The sequence below is a fragment of the Cherax quadricarinatus genome, chromosome 24 (genome assembly GCF_038502225.1).
Source record: "Cherax quadricarinatus isolate ZL_2023a chromosome 24, ASM3850222v1, whole genome shotgun sequence".
NCBI classification, from domain to species: Eukaryota; Metazoa; Arthropoda; class Malacostraca; order Decapoda; family Parastacidae; genus Cherax; species Cherax quadricarinatus.
In genome coordinates this window covers 40,278,404-40,303,060 of record NC_091315.1, presented here as the reverse complement: position 1 = coordinate 40,303,060, position 24,657 = coordinate 40,278,404, and the positions used below count along the sequence as shown (strand labels likewise).

The 24,657-nt window shown below is 39.0% G+C and overlaps 2 protein-coding genes across 3 annotated transcripts in view; both read left to right on the top strand.

Moving 5' to 3' along the window:
- Nucleotides 1-371: 371 nt before the first annotated feature.
- Nucleotides 372-9,847, top strand: LOC138851037 (thioredoxin domain-containing protein 12-like). Of its 2 annotated transcripts, none has more exons than XM_070088396.1 (5): nt 372-437; nt 1,268-1,413; nt 4,727-4,840; nt 5,738-5,881; nt 6,064-9,847. In XM_070088396.1, the coding sequence occupies exons 2-5, from the start codon at nt 1,317-1,319 to the stop codon at nt 6,312-6,314; spliced, it is 606 nt and encodes a 201-aa protein (XP_069944497.1). In that variant the 5' UTR covers nt 372-437; nt 1,268-1,316; the 3' UTR covers nt 6,315-9,847. The 2 variants fall into 2 exon arrangements, with proteins under 2 accessions (XP_069944497.1, XP_069944498.1); XM_070088397.1 differs by lacking the exon at nt 372-437 and adding an exon at nt 499-673.
- A 10,350-nt stretch (nt 9,848-20,197) lies between these two features.
- The window catches only part of LOC128690943 (nucleolar protein 9), a 68,008-nt gene continuing 63,548 nt past the window's right edge, over nt 20,198-24,657 (top strand). Inside the window, exons 1-3 of the mRNA XM_053779735.2 lie at nt 20,198-20,350; nt 20,612-20,813; nt 22,978-23,210. Coding sequence (XP_053635710.2) covers nt 20,240-20,350; nt 20,612-20,813; nt 22,978-23,210 — 546 coding nt within the window. The 5' untranslated portion in view covers nt 20,198-20,239. The remainder of the gene's footprint in view (nt 20,351-20,611; nt 20,814-22,977; nt 23,211-24,657) is intronic.

The window sequence follows — 24,657 nt, the reverse complement described above, 5'->3', positions numbered from 1 at the left end:
CCGGAGGGTTAGCCACCCAGGATAACCCAAGAAAGTCAGTGCGTCATCGAGGACTGTCTAACTTATTTCCATTGGGGTCCTTAATCTTGTCCCCCAGGATGCGACCCACACCAGTCGACTAACACCCAGGTACCTATTTGCTGCTAGGTGAACAGGACAACAGGTGTAAGGAAACGTGTCGAAATGTTTCCACCCGCCGGGAATCGAACCCGGGCCCTCCGTGTGTGAAGCGGGAGCTTGAGCCACCAGGCCACATAATAAAGTTGTGTCCTTTTACTTTACATAAACTTACTAAATAAAATGAAAGTAACATATGGCAGCCACAACAAAAAAGTTGTAAGATAAGATAAGTTGTACTCGGACTCTGCAAATGATTTTACAGACAGTAGTATACACAATAGTATCAGTTTGTGCAGTGGTTCAGAAGGCACATAAAAGTTGGTGGTATAAATAACTAATTACGAAGAATTAACCCTAATTCATTGTGTAGAATTAACCCAATTAATTCATCGCGAATTATTTTACCAGAGATTATTTCATCATGGTCACTAGTGTTTAATTGAAAAAAAAAAACAAGAGAACTACATTTTAGATAATTATATAGCACTTTGAACGAGTAATATAGTGAACGAGTAATATAGTTAACTATTATTATTCTTATTCATCAAATTAAGTAAGTTTATTCAGGTACAGGTACACATGAATATAGATGCGTACATAAATTATCATACATAGCAGCATGTGTAGATTATCTAGGATAACCCAAAAAAGTCAGACAGTGACTTATTTCCGTCAAATTGCAAGAAATTTTGTGTAAAAAAGAAAAAAAAACGAGTTTTTCAAAGAATAGAAATAATTTAGTGTTTGAATTAACTGGATTATGCAAGGTTCTACACAATGTACTATATAAGACAAAAAAAAATAAATCTTTTCACTTCGTTGAGTCACTAATCTGTTTTAACTTTTAAGATTTAAATAAGATATTACAAGAACCCTCAATAGAAATGAGTCACTGACTTTTTTGGGTTATCCTAGGTAATGTACATATGTTGTTATGTATGATAATTTATTTAACTGTATTTATGTGTATCTGTACCTGAATAAACTTACTTAAACAAAAACTACTGGTCTGTGTGATTCCTATGGGTTTAGCTCTTTCCCCCCTGACAAAAAAAAAAGAAAAATATTGTGTGTAGAAAACAGAGTTGTCATTGTATAGCCCCAGGCCAGGCTAGCAGATGTTATATGTTAACACCTGTGACTGCAGGTGTGTACCTGCATAATGTTGTTACAGAGGTAGCAGCAACACCACCACCATGGCTCTCATCAACAACTACTACGTGTCACTCTCTGCTTTCCTGCTGCTTAATATCATTCCTGTGGAAATAAGTGCTGAAGAAGACTTGGGAAACGGTAATAATGACTTGGGAAAACTTGTGGTTGTGTTATCTCACGGTACCATGGTAATAGGCGTATGTTCCAGATACTGATGATGATAAAAGATAAAAGTATCCATAACTAGATAATTAATTACATAATTAGACACTAAAGTAAAAACTATATTGTAGAGATATTCAAGGTTAAGTCCTCATGGTCAGTGGTCAAGCTTTAAACATAGCCTGGTGGCTAAAGCTCCCGCTTCACACACGGAGGGCCCGGGTTCGATTCCCGGCGGGTGGAAACATTCGACACGTTTCCTTACACCTGTTGTCCTGTTCACCTAGCAGCAAATAGGTACCTGGGTGTTAGTCGACTGGTGTGGGTCGCATCCTGGGGGACAAGATTAAGGACCCCAATGGAAATAAGTTAGACAGTCCTCGATGACGCACTGACTTTCTTGGGTTATCCTGGGTGGCTAACCCTCCGGGGTTAAAAATCCGAACGAAATCTTATCTTATCTTATAGACTACCTGCATTTGTCAAAGCTTGTCATAGCATGAGCCAGTTCAAGAAGACTCAAAAGGTACCTAATGAATGTGGCTATACAAATGAAGGAGAGTGATTTCTTGTATATCTAACATATAAGTACTATGATCTGATCCTATCTTTAATGTTAATGTAATTATCTGAATTTACCTTACCCCTAGTATATCTCCTTTTATTACAACTATTTTTCACATAGTTAAATTACTTACCTTTTAACTTTTAAATTTAGATAATTATCACAAGGGCCACAGTGGAAATAAGTCAGTGACTTTGTTGAGTTATCCTAGGTAATCAACACACATGCTGCTATGTATGACAATTGTGTATGATAATTTATGTAACTATGTATTTATATATACCTATACCTGAATAAACTTAATAACCTTTCTTCATATATTTATACAATATTTTAATTTGTCTGTCACAAATACATTTAAATCATACTCTACACAGCTTAAGCCCTACAAATCTTAAATTTGACTTGCTCTGGCAGCTCAATGGCACAGTTTAAATTATGGCTCATTTGTTGTTTTACAATTCCTCCTTTTAAGGGAATTGTAAGAATATCCTTGGATAAGTTATCTTAAATATCACCTTATAACTATAACAACATATTGTGATTGTATTTGAATTTTTATTGCTAAATGCAATTGACTCAAGTATTGTAATAACTTGATCTTACCATTTTTTTAATACTGGTTTTCTCCCACTGATGTAGTATGACCCAAAAACTAAGAAACACCTTTAAAAAGTTTTTCTTTTCACATTTAGTAATTTACACAGGAAAAGGGGGGTTACTAGCCCTTTGTTCATAACATTTTAGTTGCCTCTTATGACAAGCATGGCTTATGGATGAAGGATTCTTCTCAGCTTCCCCATGGAGTATCATACCAGTTATAAAAGCTAAATAAAACTCTAGCCTTGAGGTACAGGAATGATTTAATATTGCTTCATGTAAGTATCCTGGAGTTTACCTGGAGAGAGTTCCGGGGGTCAACGCCCCCGCAGCCTGGTCTGTGACCAGGCCTCCTGGTGGATCAGAGCCTGATCAACCAGGCTGTTACTGCTGGCTGCACGCAATCCAACGTATGAGCCACAGCCCGGCTGGTCAGGTACCGACTTTAGGTACTTGTCCAGCGCCTGCTTGAAGACAGCCAGGGGTCTATTGGTAATCCCCCTTATGTATGCTGGGAGGCAGTTGAACAGTCTCGGGCCCCTGACACTTATTGTATTGTCTCTTAACGTGCTAGTGACACCCCTGCTTTTCATTGGGGGGATGTTGCATCGTCTGCCGAGTCTTTTGCTTTCGTAGTGAGTGATTTTTGTGTGCAAGTTCGGTACTAGTCCCTCTAGGATTTTCCAGGTGTATATAATCATGTATCTCTCCCGCCTGCATTCCAGGGAGTACAGGTTCAGGAACTTCAAGCGCTCCCAGTAATTGAGGTGTTTTATCTCCGTTATGTGCGCAGTGAAGGTTCTCTGTACATTTTCTAGGTCAGCAATTTCACCTGCCTTGAAAGGTGCTGTTAGTGTGCAGCAATATTCCAGCCTAGATAGAACAAGCGACCTGAAGAGTGTCATCATGGGCTTGGCATCCCTAGTTTTGAAGGTTCTCATTATCCATCCTGTCATTTTTCTAGCAGATGCGATTGTTACAATGTTATGGTCCTTGAAGGTGAGATCCTCCAACATGATCACTCCCAGGTTTTTGACATTGGTTTTTCGCTCTATTTTGTGGAAGGAATTTGTTTTGTACTCTGATGAAGTTTTAATTTCCTCATGTTTACCATATTGGAGTAATTGAAATTTCTCATCGTTGAACTTCATATTGTTTTCTGCAGCCCACTGAAAGATTTGGTTGATGTCCGCCTGGAGCCATGCAGTGTCTGCAATGGAAGACACTGTCATGCAGATTTGGGTGTCATCTGCAAAGGAAGACACGGCGCTGTGGCTGACATCCTTGTCTATGTCAGATATCAGAATGAGAAACAAGATGGGAGCGAGTACTGTGCCTTGTGGAACAGAGCTTTTCACTGTAGCCACCTCAGACTTTACTCTGTTGACTACTACTCTTTGTGTTCTGTTTGTGAGGAAATTATAGATCCAACTTTTCCTGTTATTCCTTTAGCACGCATTTTGTGCGCTATTACACCATGGTCACACTTGTCGAAGGCTTTTGCAAAGTCTGTATATATATTAAATTTGCATTCTTTTTGTCTTCTAGTGCATCTAGGACCTTGTCGTAGTGATCCAGTAGCTGAAACAGAAAGGAGCGACCTGCTCTAAACCCATGTACAGATGTTACCCATATACAGATGTTACTTTTTTATTTTCTGATATACAGTATGTAATTACTCTGTTGATACATGTAAGAAATATTAATGATAAAACTTGGTGTCCCTGGCCTGGTGGCTAAATCTCTTGCTTCACATGGTGAGAGTCCGGGTTCGATTCCCGGCGAGGGTAGAAACATTGGGCATGTTTCTTTACACCAGTTGTTTGTTCCACATCAGTAAAATGGGTACCTGGGAGTTAGTCGACTGGTGTGGGTCACACTGAGACAAAACTGGCCTAATTTGCCCAAAATGCTCTGCATAACAAGTGGCTTTCTATGTAGTAGTATGTCATTGATGTCAGCTAGGCCTGTATATATATCTTGTATGTGTACTATAAATGGGCCTTTTGGCCCATTTATAGTACATGTATAGTACATTTATAGTACAGTACTGTTTTTGATATGATGATGCCTGTAAATTGTAGCAGTATTTTTTCAAGTTTTTATGATTTTATTCTCCTGCAGGTCTTGGAGAAAATTATGAATGGTATACATTGGAAGATGGCCTAAAGATCTCTAAAGACACTGGAAAGCCATTAATGCTTATCATCCACAAGTCTTGGTGTGGAGCATGTAAAGGTATGTTGGCATATTATTTATGTTACCTTTCTTGTCTGTTGGTAGTTGGGTGGGTGCAAAAAGTAGTGGTTTTGCAGGATGGCAACAGTGTCTTTCTTAGCTTATGGTTTTAAGGAAGGCAATAAGTTTCTCACTGGAGGAAAAGTGCAGCACTTAACTACCATCACTACCCACTGGTCAGACTTGACAGTGTGAAACAACCAGACACATGGAGTATATGGCAGCAGCAAAGCCAGCTCTTATGTCAACCACCGTTGCAGCTGCCTCATCCAGAAAGATCCAAAAATCTGGAAGTTTTCTGGGAACCACATGAGTAGTCATAAAGATGGTATTTTTGTTTTTATATGAATCCCTTCAGCAATGTGTATGGTAAGTTCAAGTCATTTTGTTATAATGTTTTTGAAAGATTTTTAACCATGCCCTGCTCTTTGCCTTCTACCACCAAGGTAAGGTTGCCCAGAACAAGGAAATACCATGTTTACCATAATTTTTTCAGTCATTGCTTTGCCAGAAGTGTGCAGACATCATAGTTTAAATTGCTCTCCAAACTGCAACATCCCCACCCCTTTTTCAGAGTGCAAGCACTGTACATCCCACCTCCAGAACTTATCTGGCTAACCATTTTCCTGAATCTCATCATCAGTGTTACCTTGGTCATAATAAATATATAGTAAAATCTTGTCTGTTGTTATAGATCAAATAGCTTATTTTCTTAGCTCTCGTCAAATCTAGGTTGTTCGAAATGTCATGACGCATAATGTACCATACTTGGTTGAAACATATTGGCTGTCTTTTACATGAGCATTTGTAGAGTTACTGTAAATGTTTTAGCTCTAGCTGAAGGATATGAGCCAATTTAACAAGTAACATTAATTTGCCTTTTTTTTTTCTCCCCAGCATTTAAGCCCAAGTTTGCCGAATCTAGTGAAGCATTACAGCTAAGCAAGAATTTTGTTATGGTTAACACTATAGATGATGAAGAACCAAAGGAAGACAAGTATGCACCTGATGGAGGATACATTCCACGCATTCTCTTTCTTGGTAACTCTTGATACGATGTTTCTAGTAACTATTAATAAAAAAAAAAGTGATTTCAAATGAATTTTAAAAATCTTAATTTTGCAAGTAAAAATCTTTTGTATCAAGTTATAATAAATTATTAGTACTGCGCCCAAATTTAAGCATTTATTGTGTGGTATTCATAATTAAGTTTTTCTCTTCAGACTCCCAAGGAGAAGTACAACAAAGTATCTACAACAAGAAAGGCAATCCAACATACAAGTTTTACTACTATGATGATAAAACTGTTGTTGACTCAATGAAAGAGGCACTTGAAGAGTTGGGATCACAAACTGTAAAACCATTCGAGACGTTGGAATCACAAACTGTACAACCAGTTGAGGTGTTGGAAATGCAAACTGTTAAACCAGTTGAGGTGTTGGAAACGCAAACTGTAAAAGCCGACGAACTTTAAATGCCTGTTAATAACATAGGAAATGCTCTCTAGTAGTAAGAAAAAGTGATGCAATGATTTTTGTTTTTCTAAGTGTTAATTGATTTTAATTGATTATATAATTCATTATGGATATTTCATGTACAAAGCATTACTTTACTAATGTTATATTAGGCTAAAAAATATCTTTCACTAAATGCTATCAGACATGTCAGCATTTTATTATCACATGTATTAGCAGTTTGGAGGGATATGTTGTGTAGCTTTATACGTATATGCTTCTAAACTGTTGTGTTCTGAGCACCTCTGCAAAAACATTGATTATGTGTGAGTGAGGTGAAAGTGTTGAATGATGATGAAAGTATTTTCTTTTTGGGGATTTTCTTTCTTTTTGGGTCACCCTGCCTCGGTGGGGGACGGCCGACTTGTTAAAAAAAAAAAATGTATTATTAATTGCTGAGGTGTCTTGAGAAGTGATAACAGATATAGGGGTTGCATTTACTGAGAATTGAGTTACAGGGAAAGATGTAAAATAAAGTTGTAAAGTTGCTATAAAGAAAAAGCTGTGGTTAAGAAAATGCATTTAATTGATTGCTGTATATCACTGTAGGTGCAACATCGTGTGTAGGCTCATCCGTACACTGGATCTTATATAAAATACAGGCTCTCCTCACTTAGCGACGTACTCGTTAACTGACGACTTGGACTTATGACGGGCTCCCTGGCCAGTATGCATGCTTAATGTACATGTATATTAGAGTTGATTTCCTCTATTCTGATATTACACTACTGTATAAACATTTAAAAATATACTTAAAATTTTATATATGGTGCAAGGGTGACATTAAAGCAATATCAAAGATGGTTGACCATTATAGTATTCTCCTCATTTAGCGACGAATTTGTTTATTGACACTATTAGGACCGGAACTCTGTCGTTAAGTGAGGAGAGGATGGAATTTCACATGAAGTTAAATAAAGTGAAATATCGAAGCACCCCCAAAGTGAGTAGTAGTCCTGTTGGGCATCTCTAATCAGTTTACCTTGTATATCTATATCTCTGCGTAACTGAATAAAATTATATCTTGTAGTAGTCTCCCTAAAACCATTACTTATCAGGTATTGCTAATAAGATTGTATCCTTCTGTATATCATAATAATGTCCAAGAGATGTGGAGAAAGACAACTGATATACAGTAAATGGTTCCTCTACATCCTGTGCGTATACAGCCTCTCCTCACTTAGCGACGTACTTGTTTACCGATGCCTCAGACTTAAGACAGGCTCTGACCAGTATGAATGACTAAATAATGTATATTAGAGCTGATTTGCTCTGTTCAGTTTATTACAATATACAGTACACTACTGTATAAACATTTAAAATATACTAGAAATATTATAAATGGTGCAGAGGTAACATAAAAACAGTATCAAAGATAGTCGACACAAACCCATTACCATTATAGTATGCTCCTCGCTTAGCAACGAATTCATTTACCGATGTGGTCTTAGGAATGGAACTCTATTGTTAAGTGAGGAGACGCTGTACTTAAAATTATGAATTCATACTGTACCCACTGGTGACACTTAGATTTATATGCCTTTGTTTTTTTTTTTACTTCTGTCAGAGACAGATAGATTGACTGACACTGACTGAATGTATAGTTTCATACTTTATGTAAATATTGAATACTGCATATTTTGAATAGCAAAATGCAATAGGAAATTAATTAAATGCATGTTTATTTTATGTTTTAATTATTGGGTATTTTGACCTTATTTTTTGGCACCTATATTTTTATATCTTCATTCACCTGTGTAAATTCTAGCATTTAGGAGTAAATTGAAGTGTCTATAACTATCACCTGCCAAACTTACATATTATATACACATCATCATCAGATTCTTGACATGCTTTCTCAGTTGAGGCCTCCATGTTAGTGCTGTGTACTCCAAGATGGGCTTGAAATATGTTGTATAAAGTGCCCAGAAAGATTTTGTTCAGGAATCTCGACAAAGAGTCTTTCTGGGCACTTTATACAATACATGGAAGACCCATCTTGGAGAACGCAGCACCAGTTTGGAACCCTCGGTTAAGGAAGGAAACGTGTGAAGAAACTGGAGAAAGTGCAGGAGTACGCAATGAGGCTTTTTCCTGAGGTAAAGGGCATGAGCTATGAGGAGAGGCTAATGGAAGTGAATCTAACAACAATGGAGGATAGAAGAACCAGGGAAGATAACAAAATACTCTGGGGAATTGATAGGGTAGACAGGGACAGGCTGTTGGAGAGGCAAGAAACAGAAACTCAAGGACCCAGCTGGAAGTTAGACGCAGACAAGTCACTGGGATGTCAGGAAGTATTTCTTCAGTCTTGGGGAGGTCAGATAGTGAAATGACCTTGGTGAAGAAGTGGTAAAGGCAGGCTCTATACACAGTTTGATGATCAGGTATGACAAGGCCCACTAGGCTAGCAAGTTGAGAGGCAGGGGTCAGCTGAGACTCGACCTTTGCGTCACATTTAGGTGAGCACACACAGATGAGTACGTAGTTCTTCTTGATTACATTTACAGCCTTAAAGTAAGTTTTTTGTATTTACAATGCAAAACCAGTTTTTTTTTTTTACATTTGCAGTAGAACACGACAGTTCGTGCTTTATAATGCAGTGGCACACTTCCTTGCTACATTTACAGTGCATCACCACAGTTTCTTGTTACAGTACTTTATAATGCAAGATAAATGTTCTTTGTTACATTTACACTACAACATCACAGGTCCTTGTTATATTTGCAGTTGAACACCAGAGTTCCATGTTATTTACAATGCAGCAACATTGTTCTTACATTATAATGTAATTGTTCTTACATTATAATGTAAGAACAAAGTTCCTTGTTAAATTTACAGTTCCTTGTTAAATCTGACAGTTTTGCTAATTATTTACTGTAAAACAGTATTAATTTAATAGGAAGCATTTATTGGGTAGATAGTCATGGAGCAAGCACTTTAAGGGGCTATTGACATAGCAGTGGGTCAGAAACCAATATATAGGTTAAATAAATCATTAAAAATGTATATTTCATCACAAAAATAAAAAAAAATTGAAAAATTACTACCAACTCATCAGGCAGTGTGTGTCATTAGCTATTTATATTCTGTCAGTGGCCTTATAAATCCCAACAACAACAACAATTGTTTATATTTGTGCAACCAGTTACTAGTAAAATAGCTTCAGTCAATTTGTTGTTTCATGCTTGTATGGAAGCTTGGTGAAAAATGCATATCAGAGTAGGATATAGCCCAGTACTGTATCTGGAGGAGGAATACACAGCTGGGTATAGCCATGAATGGAGTTTGGGTGAAATAAATAGCAAGGGTTTAAGTTCCTAACAAGATAGGAAGAGTTTTCGATTCCAGTTTACATGTTTACAAGATATGTTTGTAATCTTCCAAGAGCTCACATAGTACAACCTAAAAGGATTTAAATATTTTGTGAAGTAGTGCTAATTGTTTGATTAATCATTAATTTTATAAATAAAATAAAAAATAAAATAAAATATTTATTTCTTTGCTAAGGTTACAATGTGTGTTTACATAACATAACATGATTGGAGCAAAGAAAGCCACTATCATTCTGAGACATGCAAGCTAGTGTATGCTTCATTGCTTCATGTGAAAATTAGAACAATGCTGTACTTAGAAATTCCATGATTGAATGTTGGTCTTTCAGTGCATCAATGTTTGAAGACTATAGAACTGAATTATGTTCATCACTGTCAACTTTAAATGATATTGAAATAGTTCTGCAGCATAATGTGAGTTATTATACAGTCCAAATAATGTAAGTATTTAAGGTTCAGTTGCAGTTTCCTTTTTTGTTTTTTTATAACATTTGGGAAAGTATTAAGAAAAATATTTTGTTCACATTATTATGATGTTTAGTCATCATTTCCCTGTTTACCAGTATGTGTTGGGTTACAAGAGCCCAAAGTTCGTTCAGCTGTTGTCCATCCCATTTCAGGATATGTACTGTTGCAGTCTTCTGATTCTCTTCCTGATGAGTCATTTAATGAGAGTGCGCTTCTTGTGCGTGTTGGTATACTGTATCAACAGGTCTTTGTTCATTCTCTGCTGTATTATACTGCAGTCCCTATTTATTTGCTCAGGTGATATACAGTTTGCTCTCTATATCTCTCCCCTTCCCATGCATTCTGTATCTCAGATATTGTGTTCTTGATCTCTTCTTTGCTGCCACCCATCTTGCTGTTAGGTGATTTTAATGCTCACCATCTTTTGGGAGGGTCCCTCTGTGACTCATGGTGATCAGTTGGAGACTCTTCTCACTTCTTATCCTCTTCATGCTTTAAATATGGGTGCTCCCACCCATTTTGACTCTTGCACTCAGTCTCTCTCTTGCATTAATCTTTCTATCTGCTGCTTGTCAGTCACACTTGATTACGTTTGGTCTGTTCTCCCGGATTTGGACGACAGTAATCACTTTCCTATTCTTATTACTTCTACTACATATTCCCGACCGCCTCATAGCCCTGTTGGCAATTTGGACGAGCAAATTAGGACTTATACTCTCATCTTACCCTTCTTTGGCTTCTATTGATGAGCTGGTGCACCAGTTTTCGACTTTAGTTTTGGCTGCAGCATTATGTTCTATTCCTCAAACTTCAAGCAGGCATTCTCAGACATGTGTGCCTTCGTGGTCTCCTGCATGTGCCCATGCAGTGTGTTTGAAACATGCTGCATGGGGCCATTATCAGTATAATCGGACCTCAGATCGTCTTTTAGATTTTAAGCAGGCAAGGGCAGTCGCTTGCCGCATCATATGCGACATTAAATGTACTTGTTGGCAAGACTATGTTTCTACTGTTACCTTTACTTCCTCTATGTGTGTGTGGTTTGGAAGAAGGTACGAAAGTTGTGTGGCAAGTACTCTGGACCCAGCTCTTGTTTTGCGGGTTGCTGGCGTTAGTGTTGTGGAACTTCTTGAAGTTACCATGAATATCGGGAACTATCTTGTCCATGTCTCCCAAGGACTTCACACCTCTATCCCTCGTTTCTTGTGTCTAAGTCTACCAGGGAGCAATCGCCCTTGGATTTCTCTTTTAATGGAATGGAGCCATGTAACATACCTTTCACTGTCCTAGAGCTAGAGTCCACACTTTCCGCTTGCTGGTCATCGGCAGCTGGGCCTGATGATATTCATATCTATATGCTACAGCATCTGCATTCTACAGCCCTTACAGTCCTTTTGCATCTTTTTAATCTTATTTGGACATGAGAGGTTCTCCCTCAACAATGGAAATCTGCCATTGTACTACCATTTTGCAAACCAGGCACCTCGGGGCTTGATACCTCTCACTATCGTCCCATTGCTCTGACCAGTGTAGTCTGCAAGGTGATGGAACAATTGGTGAACAGACGTCTGATGTGGTATTTGGAGACTTACAATAATCTTTCTCCTCTCCAATATGGCTTTTGCAAGGGCCGCTCTGCTTTGAACCCCTTGCTCCACTTAGATACGCATGTGCAAAATGCCTTTGCTAATAAACACTCTGTCCTAGCAGTCTTTTTTTTATCTTGAGAAGGCATATGATACCACTTGGAGGTATAACATCTTAACCCAGACCCACTCCTTAGGCCTCTGCGGTGATCTACCGACCTTCCGTGCTGCATTCTTATCTAAAAGACATTTTCGTGTCCGTGTTGGCGCCTCACTTTCCTTAGACTTTGTTTAGGTCAAGGGAGTCCCACAAGGTTGTATCCTTAGCACTACCCTTTTTCTCTTGGGTGTAAATGACCTACCTTCCGTTCTTCCATCGCATATTTGGTTGTCACTTTATGTGGATGACTTCGCTATAGCTTATGCAGGCACTGACTGTTGCCTGGTAGCAGCCTCCCTTCAGGATGCAATTTACTGAGTTTCCCATTGGGCCACTTCTCATGGATTTAATTTTTCTAGTACGAAAACCCATTTCATTACCTTCACTAGATGTCCTCTTGTCCCAGATATTCCATTGTATTTACACAGATCATGTATTCCAGAATGTGATACAGTCAAGTTTCTTGGCATTCTGTTTGATTGCTGGTTGACATGAAAACCTCACACCTTCTCTTTGAAGGCAGCTTGCCATGGTCGGCTGAATCTCCTTAAAATTCTTGTGCATTGTTCATGGGAAGCAGATCGCCAAACTCTCCTCCATTTGCATTCCACCCTAGTCTTGTCCAAGCTGGATTATGGCAACCAAGTCTATTCTGCAGCTTCTCCTACAACTCTAAGTTAGATCCCCTTGGTGCCTTTCATTCATCCCCTGTTGAAAGTCTCTATGCTGAGGTAAATATTCCTTCCTTGGCTGATCATCGTGATGCTCATTACCTTTGTTACATATTCTGCTCTCATGATCTTTGTGTTCCTTCTACGTATAGGTTGGTCTCAGACGTTAGTAGAAGCCCGTTTTTGTTTGGCACCCCTGCTTACCCCGACCATTTTCTTTTCGTCTTCAGTCTTCTCTCCAGTTGACTCGCTTTATATGTTCATTTAGCGTCTGCTTTTTCCCTACCCCCTTGGGAGGTTCTGATGGTTTGTGTCTGTTCTCCCCTACTGCCATGCACTAAAGCTCTCCTACCTATGGCTTCTTCTCGCTCTTTTTCTTGAGCATTTCCAGTCACATGCTCATGCTGTTGCTGTTTATACAGATGGTTCTAAATCTTCTGACAGTGTTAGGTTCACTGCGGTGTTCCCTCACGATGTCGTCCGAAGTCATTTGTTAGACTTGGCTAGTGTTTTTTACCACCGAGTTGTATGCCATCCTCATAGCTCTTCTCTGTATTACATATACATATTACATATACATATACATATTACATATACATATTACATATACATGTACATATGTATGATATTAGCAGTCTGGAGGGATATGTTGTGTATCTTTATACAGTGGACCCCCGGTTAACGATTTTAATCCGTGCAAGAGGGCTCATCGTTATGCGAAATAATCGTTATGCGAATTAATTTTCCCCATAAGAAATAATGGAAATAAAATTAATCCGTGCAAGACGCCCAAAAGTATGAAAAAAAAATTTTTTTACCACATGAAATGTTAATTTTAATACACACAAACTGAAAAAGGCATGCACAATTACATGACACTTACTTTTATTGAAGATCTGGTGATGATTGATGGGATGGGAGGAGGGGAGAGCATTATCTTCTTACTGTTTAGAAGGGGAATCCCCTTCCATTAGGACTTGAGGTAGCAAGTCCTTTTCTGGGGTTACTTCCCTTCTTCTTTTAATGCCACTAGGACCAGCTTCAGAGTCACTGGACCTCTGTCGCACAACAAATCTGTCCATAGAGCTCTGTACCTCCCGTTTCTTCAAGACTTTCCTAAAATGGGCCATAACATTGTCATTGAAATAGTCACAAGCACGGCTTGCAACAGCTGTGTCAGGGTGATTTTCATCTATAAAGGTTTGCAGTTCAAACCACTCTGCACACATTTCCTTAATCTTTGAAGTAGGCACAATGGATTCCACAACTGGCATAGGCTTCTCAGGGTTAGCCCCAAACCCTTCAAAATCTTTCTTAATTTCCATACTAATTCTCACCCTTTTTACCACAGGGTTGGCACTAGAAGCTTTCTTGGGGCCCATGGTCACTTATTTTCCAGAAACACCACCGAAAACACTGTAATAATACGAAATATTCCGAGTGTATGCTTGGATGTTACCGCGGAGGCTGGCTGGTAAACAATGGGACGGCCGGCACATGTGAGGGCACATTGGACGCGTCTCGGACGAAAATCGGTATGCGGGTTTTTAATCGGTATGCGGGGCAAAAATTTTGCGATAAAAGTAATCGTTATGCGGAAAAATCGCTATGCGATGCCATCGTTATGCGGGGGTCCACTGTACATATATGCTTCTAAACTGTTGTGTTCTGAGCACCTCTGCAAAAACAGTGATTATGTGTGAGTGAGGTGAAAGTGTTGAATGATGATGAAAGTATTTTCTTTTTGGGGATTTTCTTTCTTTTTGGGTCACCCTGCCTCGGTGGGAGACGGCCGACTTGTCGAAAAAAAAAAATGTATGTCTCCTTCAACATTTGTGATCATTTCAGATTCCTTCAGTGCTTTACAAGCCATTAAACAATTTGATTCCCCTCATCCACTGGTCCTTTGTATTCAACTATGGTTGCGCCATGTAGCAAGCAAAAACAAAGATGTCGTTTTCTATTGGGTCCCTGGACACGTTGTTGTGCAGGGCAATGAGCAGGTGGATGCTGCTGCACGGTCAGTGGTACGTGATATTCCAGTTTCCTATAGAGGTATTCCGTTCAGGGATTATTTTAGTCATCTCTGCCTGTTTTCGTGGCCGATGGCAACAATGGTGGTCAGACATACACCATAAGAAACTGCATTCTATTAAACCGCTTTTAGGTTTGTGGCCATCTTACCACCATTGCCATACTCAGGAGACTGTGCTCTCCTATTTCCTGATCAGCCATACTCGCCTTACCCATGGGTATCTCATGGAACAACACCCTATTCCTCTCTGTGAGGTTTGTCAGGTCCCTGTTTTGATTCTTCACTTTCTTGTGGATTGTCTGGTTTACCAGTGAGCTCGCAGGATCTACCTCCACCAACGCTGCCGCCATACCACTCTTATCTTATCTTCCTTTCTTGCAGACAACCCTGCCTTTGACTTATGATCACTTTTTGACTTTTTGCCAGCACCTGCTTATTATACGAACTTTGACACATAGCCCTTAGCGTCCCTAGCATACCTTTTCTCCCCTCACCTCTAATCCCTTCTCCACCTAGCTGTTTATAGACCCGGCACTATTTTCTGCCCCGCAGTGCTGCATGACCCTTGTCGGTTTAGCGCTTTATTTGATTATACATAATAATAATAATTAATCATCACTCAAAACATTTAGCATACTTTATATACATACTTATTGTAATGATTGACACACACCCATTGATTTTTAATAATGACTTGTACAATATGGTGATATGCCTGATGTTTGCAATCAAAAATGAAAAAAAGTAGTTTTTCATTTTGTACTTAGATTTTTTTTAACACATCGGCTGTTTCCCACCGAGGCAGGGTGACCCAAAAAGAAAGAAAAAACTTTCAGCATTATTCAACACCTTCACCATGACTCATACATAATCACTGTCTTTGCAGAGGTGCTCAGATATTATTCATTCATATTACACATTTATCATCTTAATTATTGTACTTCTTGTGCACTATCAGCACTTATGTAAACAGAATTCACATATAACAACTGTCTCCAGTTTGCTGTGTAATGCAGTCAGAAGAATCATCAACCTTACATACCTTTGAGCTGCCTTAACAGGTTTGCCTTGATGTTGGTGAAGGGCTCATGATCCAAAGAATTGGTGCTACCTTCCCCTTGGATTTTTTTTATTACTGAGTTACACGTACAGCATATGTTGTGTTGCTGAGACAGACAGAGACAGCACATGTTATGCTACTGAGTAAGTTATCTCCCATTCTCCAGGTGCCTTCTTATGAATAAAATTATAATACATGCCTTTGAACATAAGTTATCTAATTAATCCTTAGATATGTTTTTGTTCATTGGGAATTCCCTGTCTTTCAGGTACTTGGCACATATGTACTGACTTCCACCAGATTTATCGGATCACCTTCCAATGATAAAAAGATTAATGCAATCTAAAACATTTGTTAGTACAGTACAGAACAGTCCAGTATTTCATAAAACCATCACCTGATGTATATAAAGCACCAGAACATGCACATTGAAGGTGAGGAAGATATTTATAAAATTGACACATTTTCCCAATAATCTGCAACTAACTTGCAATTCCAAACTAGCATAATAAAATATTAATATATGTACTGGTATAACTCATGTGCTAGCTTACTAAAGCCTAGTTATATAAGTGAGGTTTCTTTAATCTAGTAAAGAGCTTTTGATCCAATGAATTGGATTAGTCCTCACTTTCCATGGATTGAACCTGATTTCTGCTCTGGCCCCTATGGGTTTAGTGCTTCCCCCTAAATAAAACTATTCAAGGTCCTTCAGTATTAAGGATACTAAAGAAGGGCTTTTGATCCAAAGAATTGGAATTATCATCTCTCTTATCTCGAATCTTATTGCCTCGCATTGCCCGGGTGCTAGTATGATCAACAAATTTAGCACTTCCCCATGAATGTAGTAGTAAAAGTGTTAGAGTTTAGGTTCCCCTCAATGGAGGTTACTTGATGCTGGTGAGGGGCTCTTGATCTAGGGAATTGGATCTGTGCTCTAGTTCCTTGAATTGAGCCTGAATACCTTCCATCTCCTCCACATGCACTGTATAATCCTATGGGTTAGTACTCCCCCATGATTATAATTATAAAATCTGGTTTAAGTTAGGTTTAAAATAACATACAATATAACAAAAAGTATAGCTAAACATGACTAAAAGCATCAAAATTTGTCTGGCAACCCTGTCATGTATATTTATTTTGATCAAAATTGAGCACATTTGATGGTAACCTGATCTGTGCAAGAAAGGTATAAAATACCAACAATATGAAAGTTAAGACACATGCAACATCTGGATATCTTTATTGTAGATGTTTCGCCATCCAGTGACTTTATCAATACAGATTCTAGGACATAATTAGAAGACAGTGGAACTATATACAAAAGATGAGGTAATCAGTCCCTCAGCCTTGGAGTTAGTGTTCACAGCATCGTGGTGGAGGAGAATCTGGAGCAAAGGCAAGAAGACTGGCGGTTATATAGGCGTCAGTGGATAAGGACGTGCAGCAGACAAGGGCATAGTCACTGGTAGGTGGGATTCCCCAGTGGAAGTAGGTCCTTCCCAAAGAGATGGGTTAGTTGTAGCACTGATAAAGCCACTAGATGGCGAAACGTCTACAATAAAGATATCCAGATGCTGCACATGTGTCTTAACTTTCATATTGTCGGTATTTTATACCTTTCTTGCACAACTTGTCAGACACTGCAACATCATGGAATCTTGGTTCAGAGGACATCTACAAGACTTTCTTCACGGCTGCTACAACTAACCCATCTCTTTGGGAAGGACCTACTTCCACTTGGGAATCCCGCCTACCAGTGACTATGCCCTCGTCTGCTGCACGTCCTTATCCACTGACGCCTATATAACCGCCAGTCTTCTTGCCTTTGCTCCAGATTCTCCTCCACCACGATGCTGTGAACACTAACTCCAAGGCTGAGGGACTGATTACCTCATCTTTTATATATAGTTCTACTGTCTTCTAATTATGTCCTAGAATCTGTATTGATAAATGTGATGAATGGTTTAGAAAACCGACAAGTTGAAGAATTGAGACACTTATGCAACACATGGGAATCTTTATTGAAGAAACGTTTCGCCACACAGTGGCTTCATCAGTCCAATACAAAGTAGAAATGGGTAAGGAGAGGAGAAGTTCGAGGTAATCAGTTCCTCAACCTGGAATCCTGACAAGTATTCCCTGATCCATTGTAGTGCCTTCCCTGTTATCCCTGCTTGGTCCTCCAGTTTTTGCACTAATCTCTTGTGTGGAACTGTGTCAAACGCCTTCTTGCAGTCCAAGAATGTACAATCCACCCATCCCTCTCTCTTGTCTTACTGCTGTCATCATGTCATAGAACTCCAGTAGGTTTGTGACACAGGATTTCCCGTCCCTGAAACCATGTTGGCTGCTGTTGATGAGATCATTCCTTTCTAGGTGTTCCACCACTCTTCTCCTGATAATCTTCTCCATGATTTTGCATACTATACATGTCAGTGACACTGGTCTGTAGTTTAGTGCTTCATGTCTGTCTTCTTTTTTAAAGATTGGGACTACATTTGCTGTCTTCCATGCCTCAGGCAATCTCCCTGTTTCGATAGATGTATTGAATATTGTTGTTAGGGGTACACATAGTGCCTCTGCTCCCTCTCTCAGGACCCATGGGGAGATGTTATCTGGCCCCATTGCCTTTGAGGTATCTAGCTCACTCAGAAACCTCTTCACTTCTTCCTCGGTTGTGTGCAGTGTCCAGCACTTGGTGGTGTGCCCCACCTCTCCGTCTTTCTGGAGCCCCTTCTGTCTCCTCTGTGAACACTTCTTTGAATCTCGTTGAGTTCCTCACATACTTCACGGTCATTTCTTGTTGTCTCTCCTCCTTCCTTCCTTAGCCTGATTACCTGGTCCTTGACTTGTTTTCCTCCAGGAAGTTCCTCATTCCCGTGTAGTCCCCTTTCTTGTAGTTTGGCTTCATTCGTCCTGGCCTTCCTGCTTCTCCCTCCACTTGTAGCTCTACTGTGTATTCGAAGCTTAAAACCACATGATCGCTGGCCCCAAGGGGTCTTTCATATGTGATGTCCTTGATATCTGCACTACTCAAGGTGAATACTAAGTCCAGTCTTGCTGGTGTGTGTGTGTGTGTGTGTGTGTGTGTGTGTGTGTGTGTGTGTGTGTGTGTGTGTGTGTGTGTGTGTGTGTGTGTGTGTGTGTGTGTGTAGTGTGTGTGTGCAGTGTGTGTGTGTATGCATATGTATGTAGTGTTTGTGTATGTATATGTATGTATTGTCAAAGTAAGAAAGACACTTGGCTCCACTCCACAGACAGAAGTTATCTTGTACACAACAAAACGGGCAGCAAACATAACTACATTCTGGCTGTACCCTCAAGAACATCGCTTTATCTGAGATTTTTAATTCCTAGGATGGGTTTAGCGCTTCTTTTTCATAATAATAGTCCTAAGATGACTAGTCTGGAACATGGTCGTACAGAATAACATCGACGAAATAAAGTCTGTTGACCAAATAAATCACTGACCCACAGATGGCTCAAACTTGTTTCATAACTATTAAAAGGCTATTAAATGAGCTGATCCCCTCAAGGAAGGTTCCTTGACGCTGGTGAGGGGCTCTTGATCTAGGGAATTGGATCTGTGCGCCAGTTCCCTGAATTAAACCTGAATACCTTCCACATCCCCCCCCCCAGGCGCTGCATAATCCTATGGGTTTAGCGCTCCCCCTCGATTATAATAATAAATGAGCTGATGTATGTATGTAACAGCTCTTAGCTTGTAAATAAAGTTAGGAGGAACCCTTAGTAAGTTTATTTAGGCCAAGACTTCAACTGCCTCTCAGCATACATAAGGGGAATTACCTATAGACTCCTGGCTGTTTTCAAATCAAATCAAATCAAATCAAAGTTTATTCTCTATAAGGATTACAATGAGGGGTTTACAGATTTTGGTTATTGTGTGGTTTACATGTAATAAAATACTAATTACAGAGGGGGCCACTAGAACACCTAGCAAGGCTAGGCATTTCGGGCAAACTTAGATTATTTCTTAACCCTAAATTATTACAAATTGTGGAGTAAGTTGACTAAATACTAAGTGACTAAATACAAAGTGACTAAATACTGGACAGGCACCGAAAATTAATACCTGACTACCCGGGCTGTAGCTCGTACGTCGGTTTGCGTTCAGCCAGCAGTAACAGCCTGGTTGATGAGGCCCTGATCCACCATGAGGCCTGGTCACAGACCGGGCCGCAGGGGCGTTGACCCCCGAAACCCCTCTCCAGGGTCATGCATATGCATGCCAGTGGCTGTCTTTGTGCTTCACAATATTTTACTACATGTAAACTACACTTTGTATATTACACAAATAAAATTTGTTTGTTTAGGTACATAAAAATACAATTTTCATACATAGTGTAAATTACCTGAGATGACCAAAAAAAAAGTCAGTAACTTATTTCCATTGAGGTGCTGTATAGCCCTTGTGGTTTAGCGCTTATTTTTTATTATAATAATAATCACATTGAGGTGCTTAATCTAACCTTGTAAAACCCTGTGTAAAAAAGAGAGACACTCACTCTCACTGCTAGCATTTTTTTTTTTTAGCCAATTTCCAGCTATGTTGTGTATTGGTTGTATAGAGGAGGAGCAGCGAGGAGCGGCAGCGAGGAGCGGCAGCACAGCAGCAGCTGAACCTCCTGGCACCAGCGTGGGCTGCAAGTTTATTCAGGTACAGGTACACATAAATAAAGTTACATAAATGATCATAGCAGCATATATGTGTACATTACCTAGGATAACCCCAAAAAAAGGCCAAGTGACTTACTTCCATCGGGGTCCTTGAGGACCCCAGTGGAAATAAGTTACTTGATCTAACTTGTTTGGGTTATCCTAGATAATCTACACTTATATGCTGCTATGATCATTTATGTAACTTTATTTATGTGTACCTGTACCTGAATAAACTTACTAACCATCAGTTTTATTTCAGTTGTATGTACATAACACCATGGCTGACGAGCACCGCCGCCGCAGCCACAAGAAGAAACTGAAAAAGAATAAGTTTCTGCGTCAGTTGAAGTTTCATGCAAAAAAGGGAAATCATGGCAAAGGAAAACAACTGTCTGAAGATGAATATAACTATTATCTACGTGTTTTCGAACATATGAAACATGTGGAGGGTGAAGAGAAAGGTACGTAAAAATATTGTGGAGATGATTTAAGATGATTTATAGAGAAGCAGTACAAGCTAACAGCCCATGCTAGGCAGGTCCAACAAATACCATGGATCAGAATAACTGACTTCTTTGGGGGTTACCCTAGGTAATTTACAATGTTACTGGGTATGATAGTTGTACTTTTGTGAACCTCTTATCTAAATAAATTTATTTAGTGATGGTAATAAATGTTGCTCCTCGGAAGATTTTGGTTGTTAAACATACTTAAAATTGTATAATATTGAGTGCATTTTGCATTATAGATAGTATTATGCATGTTTCTTAACACCTGTTGTCCCTGTTAACGTAGAAGTAGGTACCAGGGTGTTAATCGACTGGTGTGGGTTGCATCCTGGGGGACAAGATTAAAAAAAACAATAGAAATAAGACACCGCCCCCACCGATGACACACTGAGTTTATCGAGTGTCTAACTTTCCCCCTGGTTAAAAATACAAACAAAATTTTATCTTGTGTACAAATAAGAAATGTAACCAAACCCAAGATACCCTAATGTGACATAACTTTACTCTACTATTGGTCACTGTTGATGCTTGTAGTTTTAAAAATGTATTATTTTTGCTAATATCTCCCAAAACAACACTGCCCAAGAAATAAGCATTTATTCAGCGGTGTACATAGCTTATACGTGTCATAAAATATTAAGTGTTTATATTCTGCTGAGAAGCGTCCTTCTGTTAGTTTAATGTTCTTATGCACCCAATACCCTTCCTGTGGGTGGCTGTGAAAAGATGCACATAATTGGTCCAGGGACTGGGCTCCCCAGAATTTTGATACCCAGGTGTTGCACATACCTTATTCATCATCAGTAGAATATTTAGTAATTAACGTTTATTCTCACAATAATATATATACATGTATATGGTAAAATATCAAGTCTTAATACCCCAGTGGAAATTCAAGGACCCCAGTGGAAATAAATAATTTTGTCTGACTTTTTTGGATTATCCTAGGTAATTTACACTTATCTTACTGTGTATGGTAATTGTGTAAATATTTATTTGCACCTGTACCTAAATAAACTTGCCATTTAATATCTTATTCATGTTGAGTAAATTTTTTGTACATCTCTTGGCAGGTGTAATAGACATTCCACTCTATTACTTGACAACTTTAAATTAACATACGAATATTGAGAATGGGTAGGTAATGTTTTGAGCTACTGTAATTGAAATTGAAATGTTTATTTCTCTGTAAACATTACAATGGGTGGTTTACATATTATGAAACAACAGTTACGTACAAAGAAGGCCACTAGTATGCCTAGCAAGCCTAGGCATTTCGGGCACTGACACAATGGTGAAAAGGCACAAACGTGGTTATGTGAGGTCTTTATTGATGATGTTAATATGGGTTCCTTATAACCACATTTTTAGCCGCTTTTCCATAGAGGGGAGCACTGCATTAGGCCTTCTGGCTCGTGTTTAAAGCTCAAACTGAAACTTATTTCTTCAGAACTTACATAAATATTGCAAGGAATTGGGTAAGTCTGATAATACAATTATTTATTTATATATACATGTACAGTCATACATACATTAGTAGAGTACAGTATTTCCATTACTTATGTGTTTATTTTGAGCAATATTATTAGTTTTATTACTTGGTAATTTTTAGGCCATTCAGGAACTTAACCCCATTTATAATAAACAGCCTCTCCTCACTTAGCGACATACATACTCGGTTACCAGCAACTCAGACTTAAGACGGGCTCTCTGACCAGTACACATACCTAAATAATATATACTAGAGCTGATTTTCTCTATTCTGTTTATTACAATATACAGTATGTTACTGTATAAACATTTAAAAATATATTAAAAATGTTACAATTTATGCAAAGGTGACATTAACACAATATCAGAGATGGTTGACACAAACCCACTACCATTACAGTGTGCTTCTTGCTTAGCGCGAAAAATACTTTTACCGACGTGGTCTTAGGAACGAAACTCTGTCGTTAAGTGAGGAGAGGCTGTATTACAATTATTGAACATAGCAATAGCATTGTGAAATTTCTCTAACTGAACTTTCAAGGGATGTAGTAACTTTATAAGAATGCAGACTGCCTGCCTGTACAAGGGGACCTACTGTACTCCTAATTTTATTCAACCCTTTCAGAGATTCTAGTGCAAAACTTCTTTTGTGAACTAGTGCGAGAAGGGCAAGAGAAGAACCTAGCAAGTAACCAGATCGTGTCACGTATCTTAGATGATGTGTTACCCCTTGCTGATGTCAAGCAAGTTCAAGCTTTGGCAAAGGTGTTTGCAGAGGATCTCAGACCAATATGCACTGATTCTTATGCTTCACATGTTTTGCAGACTTTGCTTACACTGTCATTAAAGTATGCACAGGTACTGTAAAATATTTTAATTGTTTTATGAATATACAGTGGACCCCCGCTTAACGATCACCTCCAAATGCGACCAATTATGTAAGTGTATTTATGTAAGTGCGTTTGTACGTGTATGTTTGGGGGTCTGAAATGGACTAATCTACTTCACAATATTCCTTATGGGAAAAAATTCGGTCAGTACTGGCACCTGAACATACAACTGGAATGAAAAAAGTTCGTTAACCGGGGGTCCACTGTATTTTAATATGATGGTATTATTTAAAGAATATTCTCTAGGAATATATGGCATGGGTACATTGTACTGGATGATATTCAGGACAATAAGTCAGTGATTGTCAGAGGACCACTAGCCAGGGCCAAGAATGTGTATACATAGTTACTTATAAACTAACACTCTGGATTAAATATTGTGTAACTTGATATATGCGACATGTACCTCATCCACATTGCCACATATAATGTTCAGTAAAATCTTCTTTCAACAAACTGGCCATAACTCACTGAAGCAGGGTGGCCCAAAAACAAAAACAAAAACAAGTTTCTCTTTTTAATTTTAGTAATGTATACAAGAAAAGGAGTTACTAGGCCCTTGCTCCCAAAATATATTTTATTTGAGAAAATTATTGAAAGCCATCTCAACACCTACATCTTATAGAGTATAGAAGCCCAAATAATGCATCTATAATTAATAATGTATATATATTATATATTTTTTTTTTTTCAACATATAACATATATATATTATATATATATATTTTTTTTTTATTATTATCACACTGGCCGATTCCCACCAAGGCAGGGTGGCCCGAAAAAGAAAAACTTTCACCATCATTCACTCCATCACTGTCTTGCCAGAAGGGTGCTTTACACTACAGTTTTTAAACTGCAACATTAACACCCCTCCTTCAGAGTGCAGGCACTGTACTTCCCATCTCCAGGACTCAAGTCCGGCCTGCCGGTTTCCCTGAATCCCTTCATAAATGTTACTTTGCTTACACTCCAACAGCACGTCAAGTATTAAAAACCATTTGTCTCCATTCACTCCTATCAAACACGCTCACACATGCCTGCTGGAAGTCCAAGCCCCTCGCACACAAAACCTCCTTTACCCCCTCCCTCCAACCTTTCCTAGGCCGACCCCTACCCCGCCTTCCTTCCACTACAGACTGATACACTCTTGAAGTCACTCCGTTTTGCTCCATTCTCTCTACATGTCTGAACCACCTCAACAACCCTTCCTCAGCCCTCTGGACAACAGTTTTGGTAATCCCGCACCTCCTCCTAACTTCCAAACTACGAATTCTCTGCATTATATTCACACCACACATTGCCCTCAGACATGACTTCTCCACTGCCTCCAGCCTTCTCCTCGCTGCAACATTCATCACCCATGCTTCACACCCATATAAGAGCGTTGGTAAAACTATACTCTCATACATTCCCCT